General features: G+C 37.4%; 1 protein-coding gene across 1 annotated transcript in view; it reads left to right on the plus strand.

Annotated features, from left to right (window-relative positions):
- The first annotated feature begins 3,048 nt into the window (after positions 1-3,048).
- LOC107583624 (coiled-coil domain-containing protein 85C-A-like) overlaps positions 3,049-12,431 on the plus strand; it is a 52,729-nt gene continuing 43,346 nt past the window's right edge. Inside the window, exon 1 of the mRNA XM_016269911.1 lies at positions 3,049-4,132. Within this exon, the coding sequence (XP_016125397.1) occupies positions 3,427-4,132 (706 nt within the window). The 5' untranslated portion in view covers positions 3,049-3,426. The remainder of the gene's footprint in view (positions 4,133-12,431) is intronic.

Here is a 12,431-nt window from a genome sequence, read left to right on the forward strand (position 1 = left end):
ATTTTACAGTTTTTAGAAGTAAAAATAACAAATCAATGTATAATTTACAGTCAAATCTGTAAACTGACATTCCCAGAATTCCGTGCATGACACTCCACATTTTAAAGTATTTTGTTTAAATATTCATGTTTTTTTTAATAGTTTTTGTTATTAGTTATGTATATTTGGGCTTTATGTTACATCTTCTGTTGTTTAATAAAAGTTTAATGGATTATTTAAGTATAATGTGTGTTACCATGATGGTGTTTTGTGTTTGCATGAATGACTCTGTGCACCTTCTATATATTAGTATATACTTCTGCTTGTTTCGAAGCTACTTGGGATGAGCTTTGATTCTTCATGTGGCTTTCTCTTTTACCACCTGCATTATTATGGTGGATGTCAGTATGTTAAAGGTACAAAACAGATTTTAATAGCAGTGTGCATTGTTGAATTTACTGGTTTACATTCAAATTTTCTTGTTCGTAAATTACAGTTTTATACTGTAAAATTTACAGTTTTTTTCTGTATTTTTTACAAAATTATTCTGGCAACCACGGCTGCCAAAATTATTTTGAAAAAACTACAGAATTTTTAATAAGAACTACAGAACACATGGCTTTTACTGATTTTAACAGAACGTCAAAAGATGTTTCAAATGTGTTCTTGCTGGAGTGAAATGGAACAAATCAACTTTCTGGAAAGTGTCTGCTTTTATAAAATTTGAATTATATTTGTGTATTGAGCTTTCATGTCAGGTCAGATTAACACTGGCATATTTGAAGAGGAAAATAATAGATTCATTTAACAATTGTTGTTATTTTATACAGAAACCAAACAGAAAGTCAGTCTCAATAGAAAATGAGGATTAAAGTGTGAGCACTAGCTTTCAATGTGCGGAAATAAAACAATAAGCTTTGTTCCATCTGTTCTTGCTGTTATGCAATCATAGTTTACAGTAATATTTCAAACACTTGGATCCCCTCCCTTTGTACTCATGTTCTATTGAAATAAGCTTGATTTCCTTACTGTTTGGTGTATTAAAGTCTGCTATTGTTTTATGTGTAAAAATACAATTCAAAATCTTTTTGTCTGACCTAATTAAAAACCCAGTATAGTGAAACATTTCTATGACTACTTATAAAGTTTTAAGAAAGGTGATTAGGCTATTATCCAGGATAGTAACACTTTTGCTCTGTTCTGAGTCAGTGTGACCCCAAGTATGCAGAAAATACATAGCCTAAAGCAAATCTAGATACGAAAGTTAATTGTATTTCATCTTTATATCTGAATGAGCATGCAAACATGAAGCTTCAGTCTTGCTTGTAATCAGTTCCTGTAATGATTAAGGGTTTTAGGTCTCTGAATGACGTTTTAACCCCTGTATTGGAAACATTTCAGAAACAAAAATAGCCGTTAAGTAGCTGCATGTTGGTTAATGGCTGTTAATGTGCAGTGCGTCTGTTTCTACTTTATTTTTGTGATGAGATAATAGAATCAGATTATATAAAATAGTATTCCCATTTCTAAAGAATAGAGATAGGTGGTGATATTATGTGTTGGTGTCCACAGTTTATTTGTTGCATAGAATTGCAATGTGTAGTTTTGTGAAAGGTTTTCATTTTGAATGTTTTCTGCAGGCTCTTTGCAGTCTCTGGGTCAGTTCCAGCCATAATATTTGTTTTTGTAAGAGTCTCTCAGCAGTTCTTAAGCGATTCCAGCTGATTAATGAATGCTTGATATCATAATAATTACAGAGGTGAGCGCTGAGTAATTTTAGCCACAAGGTGGCGTTGTGTTCACACAAGAATCCAAGTTAAAGGCTTAAGTGATTGCAGATCATTTGATATTTAAATTTACTCATGCATTCATTCACAATACAGGACGTATTAACATATGAATAGGCAATTTCCTGATGTTGCTGTATTCTTTAATATCCTCTGGAATGTTCATACTATAATGCTTCATTGTTTAAAAATAGGTCAAACATGTTAACAGAAAGTTATTATTAACGAAATTAAGCGTCATTTGAATGCTTGCTGAAAGCTTGGTAGCTATTTTTGTAACCACATTCACACGAAGATTATGAACTGCTTTGGAAGCAGAATAGGCCTATTACTGATTCCCTATTGGCTGAAACATGCCTACCACTCTTTTGCTTGTTTTCAACCCTATCATTTGTCATTCACACACCTCAAGTGGTGCAATCAAGCACTTGGTAGTGTTATAAATACCACTACATTATTAGTTTTACACTTAATGTGTCACTGATGCTGCCAGTGAATAGTTGTGCAATTCTTTTAAGCTTATTAAACTATTTGTAATCTTATCTGGATGAGGTAATGTGTTTCAATTAGGGGTACTGAAAAGCCCCTGGGCAAATGTCTTTTGAGACCCCCTATTCCATGTTGCCCCTAGCGACAGGGCCCTTACTGTATCTTACGTCAAACTACATGGACAGTTTAGTATTAAAAAATTGGAAAATGTGTTTTAGTAAGCTTACATTAGACATCTAAAATAGTAGCCGGTTCTTAGTGAGTATCTCACATTGAATGCATCAAGGGGCCAAGGCAGGTATTTTCTCTCTACTGGTGCTAAGGGGGGACTAGACCAATATGTGGGGGTGCTAAGAAAATAAATGATATTGATGACGTCAGAGTAAACCAGGGCTAAACCGGGGCTATTCAAAATTCTGACGGGGCTATAGCCCCCCCTAGCCCCGGTGTAGCGCCGTCACTGGGCCAAGGGCCCCTAGTGGTCTGAGAGGCAGAAGCTAATTAAATTAAATTCTGTTTTCTTTCTTGTCTGTCTGACTGTCTGTCTGTCAATTTTCAGAAATAGCCAAACAAGTTCCTCAGTGTCAAAATACTGTTTTAGTGCAGTCTTTGTCTAATGTTATCCCAATGTTATGTTCCTATTTTATTCACAATATATTTTCCATAATACAGTTTTTAAAGTATTTTATACACATTTTACCGTATACATATCTACCAGGACAAAAACGTGATATTTGAAAGCAGCTCTAAGGTGAATACTGAGTCGTCACACGCCCCCTATAGGAAGAGGTAAGTGGCATTAGCAGGCAATGCAGCCAAAGCGTCGCGTACAGCGCTGACCTCACTGAACGCTGAGCTGAAGCGCAACTACAGGCGCATTTTCTCATCATTCATCTGCCTCAGCGGTTGGATGCGCGATCGGAGAGTCACATCACCGGGCACAGTGTCAGAAAGAGGAGATCCCAGCTGAAACAAATATGAAATAACGACAGAAGGGGAATTTATATCTAAAGCGGGTCAGCTACGTGAGTTTTTTCGTCATCTTTCGTCCTTCGAAAAACTGGATTAATTTTAATTATGAGTTTAATATTGCTCGCTACGTTTTCGCAAAGGAATGATTAAAAACTCGTAACTAGATCTCTCGCGTCAGACCACTTTTAACCACGGGAATATGGCAAAAAATATTATAGACGTCCCAAGGGATGATTTAAGTAAGATATCGGATGAAGAACTGCTTAAATGTAGCAAAGAGGAGCTGCTTAGGAGACTCCGGAAAGTGGATAGTGAAAAGATGAACTTGATGGTGGAACACGGGAACATGATGAAGGACGTCAACCGGAGATTACAAGTGCATCTCCACGAAATACGGAGCTTGAAGGAGGTCAACCAGAAACTGCAAGAAGACAACCAGGAGCTTAGAGAACTGTGCTGTTTCTTGGATGATGATCGGCAGAAAGGGAAGAAGCTGTCCAGGGAATGGCAGAGATTTGGCAGGTACACTGCCAGTGTTATGTGGAAGGAGGTTGGTATGTTCCAGCAAAAACTGAAAGACCTAGAAACCAACCAGGAGAGTGTGACGAGAGAGAACGTGGAGCTGAAGGAGATCATCCTCATGTTAGATGATGAGAGGAATGGAGCCGGATCCAGGAACTCCATAGACAGCCAATCCAGTCTGACCAATCTGAACGGAGGTTCTGCAACTGTGAGGGATGTTGGAGATGGGAGCAGTACCTCTAGCACGGGCAGTGCTGGAAGCCCTGATCACCACCACAGCCATATTCTCAAACCTTCAGAGGGAAAGATAATGTCTATCAGGAGGTCTATGGATGATCTATCAACCAACCATCTTGTCAGAAGCATACCGACTGGGCTCAACGGTGAGTTTGGACTCTTGGATTAATGGTTTAGTTGAAAACATCCCACATTTCTCCAAAATGATGGTGTTTTAGCAGATCCTGTGCATGAAGAAAGTTTTTTCCCCCTGAAAGTAATACAAAAAATAAGTAAAAACAAACAAAACGTACTCTGTAAATCAAGAATTTGAAATAATGAAAGTAATTCATATTTCATGAGTAATTGTCTTCTTTTCAGTTATCACTTTTGACAGATGACTTACAAAACATGCCTATAAAATAATTTTTCTGGTGCCCTTTTAACATTGAAAGTTTTATGCAATTGTGTGCATTGGCATCCAAATATAGAAAAGAATGCTCACCGTTTTGCCAGTGAGTAACATGCAGTGATTGAGACTTCCATTGGTTTCCTGGGAAACACTGATTATACAGGCAGTTGTGGCTTCAGGCTTTCTTTGTATATGTGGCAGTATTAACACATGGTCAACACTAATTGCTTCAGCCCATGAAGTCAGGTCTAATGTGGGTTTAATAATCTCTTGGACTTGTGACGTTGGTGCACTGTGTTAGTTCTGTCAATACTTCAATACTTTATACTTCAGGTAACAGGCATTTCATGCACATATGGAAGAGAAACTCATTTGTGGTTGAAAATGATGTACATTGATCATTAGAAGGAGTCTGTAAGTTCTCCAGTCTTCAGTGTAACATTATCCTTCAGAAATCATTCTAATATTTTGACTTGGTGTTCAGGAAATACTATTATTGTTGAAAACAGCGCTGCTTAGTATTTTTGTGGAAACCGTGACACATTTGAATAAAATATTACTGAACGGTAGTGTGTAATTCAAATAATACATTTTTTGTGGATAAAATACATGCATTGCTGTCATTGTTTTAGTCAGAGGATATTACAAAGATTTTTCCTTTCTGTTTTTGTCTTTCTGTTCTGTCTTAATGCCACTAACCTGTAACTCAATAGAGGGTGTGTATCTGTCACAAGTGCCTGAAGGTGCTATTACGTCATGTACTTTGTGTGTTTACTTTTGATTTGCATGGACTGTCTGATACCAAATTATCTGACATCATAGCGTGACATTTGGCTGTACGGTTATATAGCTGTACTGGTTATGTTGTTTTAAGTTTTATCCTTTGAATCACATGTCCCAGTGCAGCTTGGCTTATTCCTTTTAATTCACGGCTACTTATATATTGCCTTCCCCTGTTCAGCCTCTCATTGAGTTGTACTCAGAGGAAATTGACGGTTGATATTTGTATAATTTTCAAGTTTAGCAGATGTTTATATCTTAAATGACTTACTAATGAGGAATGCTACCATGTAATTTAATACAAAGTTTCAAAATCTCTCTGGTAGGTACAAGCTATGTGTTATGTGCATATCTTGCCTGTATATTTTTGGTATAAAAGAAGAGTAGAATCTGTGCATCTGCTAAGAACATGAATGTGTTGCAATAAAAGTGCACATTAGACACATTCACTCAGTAGGCCAGGTCTATTCCATCAGCAAGATTCACTCAAGTCTAACAATAGGGTTCTTAAAGGGATAGTTCACCCAAAAATGAAAATTTGATGTTTATCTGCTTACCCCCAGGGCATCCAAGATGTAGGTGACTTTGTTTCTTCAGTAGAACACATATGATGATTTTTAACACAAACCGTTGCAGTCTATCAGTCGTATAATGCATGGCAATGGTAACAAAATCTATCTATCTTGTGCCAGAAACCGAACAGTATTTATATAATTTTTTACCTCTAATACAACACTATGTTCAACTGTCTTTGGGCGCGCACACGGCATCCAGTGCGTGAGGTGTGTACGCACTCTGGCGTAGTTTACGTTAATGGGTGTGTTGATATCCAGCCGAAGAGCAATCAACCATAACTTCAGGCGAGCAGGCACAGAAGTTGGGAATACGTGGAAAGTCACCACTCCCGAATGAGTCTTTTCAGAATGTAATCTTTTAGTTTTAAGTCGGTTTGAACAATCCGGATAAGCGCAAGTAAGTACCATTTTGATTAGCCGTCGTACCTACAATGACTGTGCACTGTGTAAACAATGAGTGATGTATACGCGCGAGAGATCACTTCCGGCTCTTGCGTAAACTACGCCAGAGCACGTACACACCTCACGCACCGGATGCCGTGCGCGTGCCCAAAGACAGTTGGACATAGTGGTGTATTAGAGGTAAAATATGATATAAATACTGTTCGGTTTCTGGCACAAACCGATCGTTTCGTGTCTTAGGACATCAATGTGTCGTCATGAGCCGCAGGGTTTAATTTGGATTTGTCTGTGCATGTTTTTTTTACTCTCATAGATTTTGTTACCATTGCCATGCATTATACGACTGATAGACTGCAAAGGTTCAAGTTAAAAATCATCATATGTGTTCTACTGAAGAAACAAAGTCACCTACATCTTGGATGCCCTGGGGGTAAGCAGATAAACATCAAATTATCATTTTTGGGTGAACAATTTTTTTATGGTGTTTTAGACATTCTCAAAAGTGTTTTTGATGTGAGTAGATATTCGGAATGATTTTTATATAAAAAATTTATATTTTTTTATTATTCGGTGTTATAGAACATTGGGTTTCTTGCTTCTGCTATTTATTTCAGACTTTCATATACTGTTAGACAGAGACCTTTGCTTGCACTTGTCTTTAGATGCCCGTCATCTGACCAACGCCTACCAGGCTGTTTTCATCTGATTATTCAGTGATCCTTAGTTTGTCTGCCAAGCTACAACTCCACCCCCAACCTTTCTCCCATCATGACATGCCATACACTCTTAAAAATAAAGGTGCTTAAAAGGTTCTTCACAGCGATGCCATAGAAGAACCATTTTTGGTTATTTAAAGAAGCATCTCTTTCTTACCTTCATACACTCTCAGAAAAAAAGGTACAAAAGTTGTCACTGGGGCGGTACCATTTCAAAAGGCACACCTTTGTACCTAAAGAGTCCATATTGGTACCTAAAGTGTACATATTAGTACCAAAAAGGTACAAAAGTGTACCTTTTGAAAAGGTACTGCCCCAGTGACAGCTTTTGTACCTTTTTTTCTGAGAGTGTATGATCTGAAGAACCTTATTTCACCACAAAGAACCTTTTGTGAAACGTTTCTTCAGATGTTAAAGGTTCTTTATGGAACCATTTAGACAAAAAAGGTTCTTCTATGGCATCGTGAAGCACCTATATTTTTAAGAGTGTAGCATCCACACTGTCAGGCACATGTATGGAGCACAAGTCATTTAAAGAAAATCTAAAAAGGCTAATCTGTCTAGTGTTAGTATGCTGTTTACTTGAGAATTTATGGAAGCCTGTTTCCACTTCAGAGTGAAAAATATGACTGTTTATCTCATAATATGACTTGCATATAGCCTCTATTTTGTCTGTCATACAAGTGACTTGCTTTTCCATATGATTTGAATTGTCATTATCTTGATTGATTTATTGTTGCACGAACATTCCATAAATGAGTTTGCAAAGCAACCCCTAAGATTAGGGTTTAAATCCATAATTTAATCATTTTAATAATAATTAATGTTTTTGTAAGCTTTAAAACTACTCAGAAAACAGCAACCACATAGCAACAACCTGCATCATGTTGGCAAGTGCATAGACAAGCAGAATTCAGTTTTCTTTAGAAAATGTTTAGAAATGTTGAAACCCTGTTTTCCTTTGTAATATAGTCAATGGTGAACTGCAGTGCATTCTTAGAACTATAGTAGCGTTGTATTTAAGCTTGTGTTCAGTCATGGAGGGAGATTAGGCTGGCCTGCATTCTCTTTCCCAGGCTTCACCCCCTGATGAGTTAATCTGAGCCACAGGTTGCGTCTCTCCTTGTTTACAAAACTCAAAACAACCAACTTGGACTGCCAACCAACCAGAAGAACATTCCTGCTCCCCATACCACATAGTTAGAACTTGAAGAATTCCTATTCTTTCCTACGTGACTTGCATCAAAACCTGTGTGAAACTTTAAAAAAATAATTTTTTAGTGCAATATCTGTTCACCCAACTTTCTTCTGTGGAACATAAAAGAAGGTGTTTTGAACAATGTTGGTAACCAAACAGTTTTGGTTTCCATTGGGGAAAAAACTGGGACATTTATCAAAATATCTTCTGTTATGTTTAACGCTAAGGAAGTCATACAGGTTTGGAGAAACATAATGGTAAGTAGGCTAAATAATGACAGAATTTTTACTTTTGGTTGAACTGTCCCTTTAAGTGTAATATGACATTTTTACAATCATTTTATGGATACACCATCCTGAGACCTGACTTTGAGGTCATGTATCTGTCTCTTGGGTGAAAGTGGTTCTGTCCTGCATTGAAAAGCCTCTGGCCCCCCAGCAAGCCACCAATGGACTGAAGGTTTAGTGGCTGGGGTCGAGATTCTGTTTCAGAGTTCAGATAACACTCCTCCTTGACTCTTCCCACGGCTGGAGTGAAAAGGCCTTCAGTTGCCCCCATTTAAGACCCTCCATCAGGCCTTTAGAGCCCTTCTGCGCCACTCAAAGGTACAGATGTCTGGCTTGTCATAAAACCGATCCCAATTTACGAGTGAATCTTTCAGTCTAGAGGTCACCCCTTTGAAAAAAGCCCCTGGGTTTCTTGTGCTTTGAATTGGATTTAGAATGATTGTCTTAGTATTCATTGACATTTCAGTTAGCTGGATAGCTTATAGTTCTTTACCAATGATGGGAACTCATGAATTCCCTCAAGTAATCTGTGAGGTAATTCAATTGTTCTCCTGGGAATGCCAAATACTGGATTACACGGCTGCACTTTTTAATTCCCCATGTCAGTTCTTGTTTAGTCATGCTTTCAGGTGACCAAACAGTAAAGATCAAAGCGATACTAGTTAAAAGGTGTTTTTTTGCATCAGACCCAGTGGCAACTCGAGTGACTCTGCAAATGTGCATCCTGGTTGATGACGTCTTGAGCTGTTGATGCAAGGCATTGTTCTTTTAAAAACAAACAGTGATGCAGTGTTGCCAAACCCCTCCCTCAGAAAATCACTAGAACCACCCTCAAAAGTCTCCATTTTTCACAAAAAGTCGCCAAATATGAAAACAAAGTAAATACAGGTAAATTTGGTAAAGGTAAAAGAAAGTAAATATATATATATACACTTTACAAATGATTACAGTATAAAAATACATAACAAAAGATTAAGTATAACAAAAAATTCTGAAGTGAAATTAGGAAATGCTTGTCTAGGCTTGTTTGAGATGAGCAAATTCTGCACAGAATCGATCACCGGTGATCACCGCGAGATGCATGCCGGTTAGAAAAGTGTCCGAGTTACGTCCGACTTGCTCTGATGTCATGCTGACGTGTGCAAAAAAACTCTCGCGACGGCGAGGCGGCTGTGTCAGATTGTGCAGTCGAGCGCAGTTGCTCTCCACCGACTGGGCTGATCAAAAGCATAATGGGAAATGACTGACTGACGACACAGATTAATGCTCATTGGTTCAGACTAGTGATGGGAAGTTCGGATCATTTTACCGACTCGGACCTTTGAGTCTCGTTAAGCAAAATGAACAAATCTTTTTTTGAGTCATTTCGTTCACTTCGTTCATTTTAGCAAAATATAAATAAAATGTTACGTGTTACTTCCTTAACACATCTACTACTTACGCAAACGTTGATCACACTACAAACAATATTCAGACAACCGTGATGCTGCGGTTCTCTTCTAAAATGTTTCATTTTTATCTGATTTCATATGATTATGTATTTAAATTATGCATGAATGTTCCCAAACACTATGACAGCGCGATCTCTGTGTGAGATAATGTGATTGTTGTCATATTTCTATAAAAATCTAAAGTACATGTTTGTATTAAAGTAAAAATGGATGATAAATACACCTTTCGTATGGAATTAAATAGCGAGCACTTTGAGTGTCTTGTTCATCATATTTATTTTCATATAAAAGCAACAGAACTGAAATTATATCATGTTTATTAGCAACACAGCATGTAAGTGAGAATAACGCAATATCTGCCTTTGATCTCGTAGGTATCTGTTCACTTCTAGAGGTCAGAACTGTCCGTCTTGCCTGCGCTTATTTCACTCCTCCCCTCACTGCAGCCGCCTACTCTCGCCTTCATTTCAGGCAAGGCAAGGTGCATCTCAAACAAGCCTATTGTCAAATGCTGACTCAGCCGGCGCAGTTTCTCCAGAGCGGCTGCAGGAGCGTTGATGACGACACAGCCATTTCACGATTGGCCAGATTCACCGTATGACAACTATCACGTGTGTTTCGGGTTTATTGTAACCTTTTCAATTCCAATAATAGCCACAAATCTGTGTTTTTAGAACAGTAAAAGCTTTTTTACTGTAGTCGCAATGTTATATTGAGTCACGTTTATCATAAAACACTGATGAAAGCATATATTCCCCCACTTTATTAGTATTTAAATAGTATATATTTACATTGAACTTTATTCTTGAACAGATGGCGATGTATTAAGCAGTATATAATCAGTAGATATCTGTTGCTCATGAAAACATTTCTGAAACGTCTGTATATCTGACAAATATTGCATTTAATTCACTTCATCTGTGACAGAGTATGCAAACACCGCGTGAGCGTCACTAACTGGAGCAGCTTGACGGCTCTGTTTTCAACTCCGCCCCCGACTGCAAGCGGCTGCTCTCGTTGACTGCCGTCTGTAGCCGTGCTTCAAGTCGAACACACCTACTGGCATGATTGAGAGCAAACGTGAGAGGTCACGGGCCTACGGCAGGGCGTGGCCAAGTAAAAAATAAAAAAAAAACTCAAAAAAATCGCTAGTTTTATTTAAATCTAGCTAAAATAGCTCCTTGTCGCAAAAAATAAAAAAAAGTCGCAGCTACAATGAGAAAGTAGCTAAATTTGGCGACAAAATCGCCAAATTGGCAACACTGCAGTGATGGAAAGCACCTCCCCAACTGCTCAGATTTGTCGGAGGGGGTCTTTGGTTCTGCTGAATCTGAAGTTTACCGTGTTATTGCTTGTTCCCTGCCGCTTGTCTTTGCCTCATAAAGAAAATAATAATCTTATGAAGCATCCGTGTCCCTGTGAGGCGGTTTTGCCAAAGCAAGCTTTAAATGGGCTTGTAATTGGGCTGTTCCACTTTAGTCCGCTGACGTTTACAAAATGGTCTCCTGGGACCAGCAACTCTGAAGTGCTAGCGATGATTATGGCTGAGGGGAAGATGGTGTTTAGTGCTGTATTTCAAAAAAATATAGTGATTTATACACTAAGGCACTAGTAAAGAGGGTTTTTTAGTAAGCCAGTCCCTCAGTTTTGTATACAATGTTGTGGTTTTGCGATCACTGGTGTGATGTGATTTGCGTTTAATCATCTTGTTGGGTTTATAGCTCTGACTTGTGTTATTATGATAATGATTAAAAAGCCTTGACCGTGCCTAGGTGTGAATTAGGAAGATGTTTTCTCTCACAGAACCTCATTGATAATCTTTACGTGTGGAGAATCACAATACTCTCAATAACTCTCACTCTCAATAAACTTCTTAATCAGATTCACAAGTTAATGAACGTAATCACACCTAACTTCATGTGACACTCCAGTCTGGAACACATTGCCAATTGTCAAAGCTGACTTGGTTGTTCCTGGAAAGGGCCTTCTGTTCAGAATGAAACTGAAAGGGTTAGAAATAACTGGGGAGTTTTTTGAATAATATTTTAGAGGATTTCAGTTCAGAAATGTCAGAAGTCTGTTGATGTATACAGAATTTGGCCTTAATAGAAAATTGTAGGTTTCATTGTCATTCTACAATAGTTTATGTACATTCAAGCATGATGTGTAATGTACATCGTGGAGGACTTGATGTCATGAAAGTCATGAGATACACAAGAATGAATTATTATTCAGTGTCGTTGACATAATTTTGGTGTAAACCATATTAAAGTGTATGATTGACCATATTTAAAGTTATGATTGAATGTATTTTCACTGAACCAGGGATGTAGTTGTTAAGGAAAACCTTTTCAATTTTTTTATTAAAAATGTTTTTTGTTAATTGAAATAAAGCTGAAATAGCAAAAACTTTAAATAGCCTATTAGATGAATAAATTGAAATGTCGCCTTGGTGAAATTGAAGTACTATAAAATGACAAAAATTTTAAATTAAATAAAAAAAAAAGAAATAAATCAAAAATAACAAATATATATAAAAACTAATAAAAATGACAAAAGCACATAATGAAATAAAAATAAATAAAATATAAATAAGAAATATAAAAAACTAATAAAATTGACAAACACACAAAACAAAATATATA

The sequence above is a fragment of the Sinocyclocheilus grahami genome, unplaced genomic scaffold, assembly GCF_001515645.1.
Source record: "Sinocyclocheilus grahami isolate Dianchi unplaced genomic scaffold, SAMN03320097.WGS_v1.1 scaffold54.1, whole genome shotgun sequence".
NCBI classification, from domain to species: domain Eukaryota; kingdom Metazoa; phylum Chordata; class Actinopteri; order Cypriniformes; family Cyprinidae; genus Sinocyclocheilus; species Sinocyclocheilus grahami.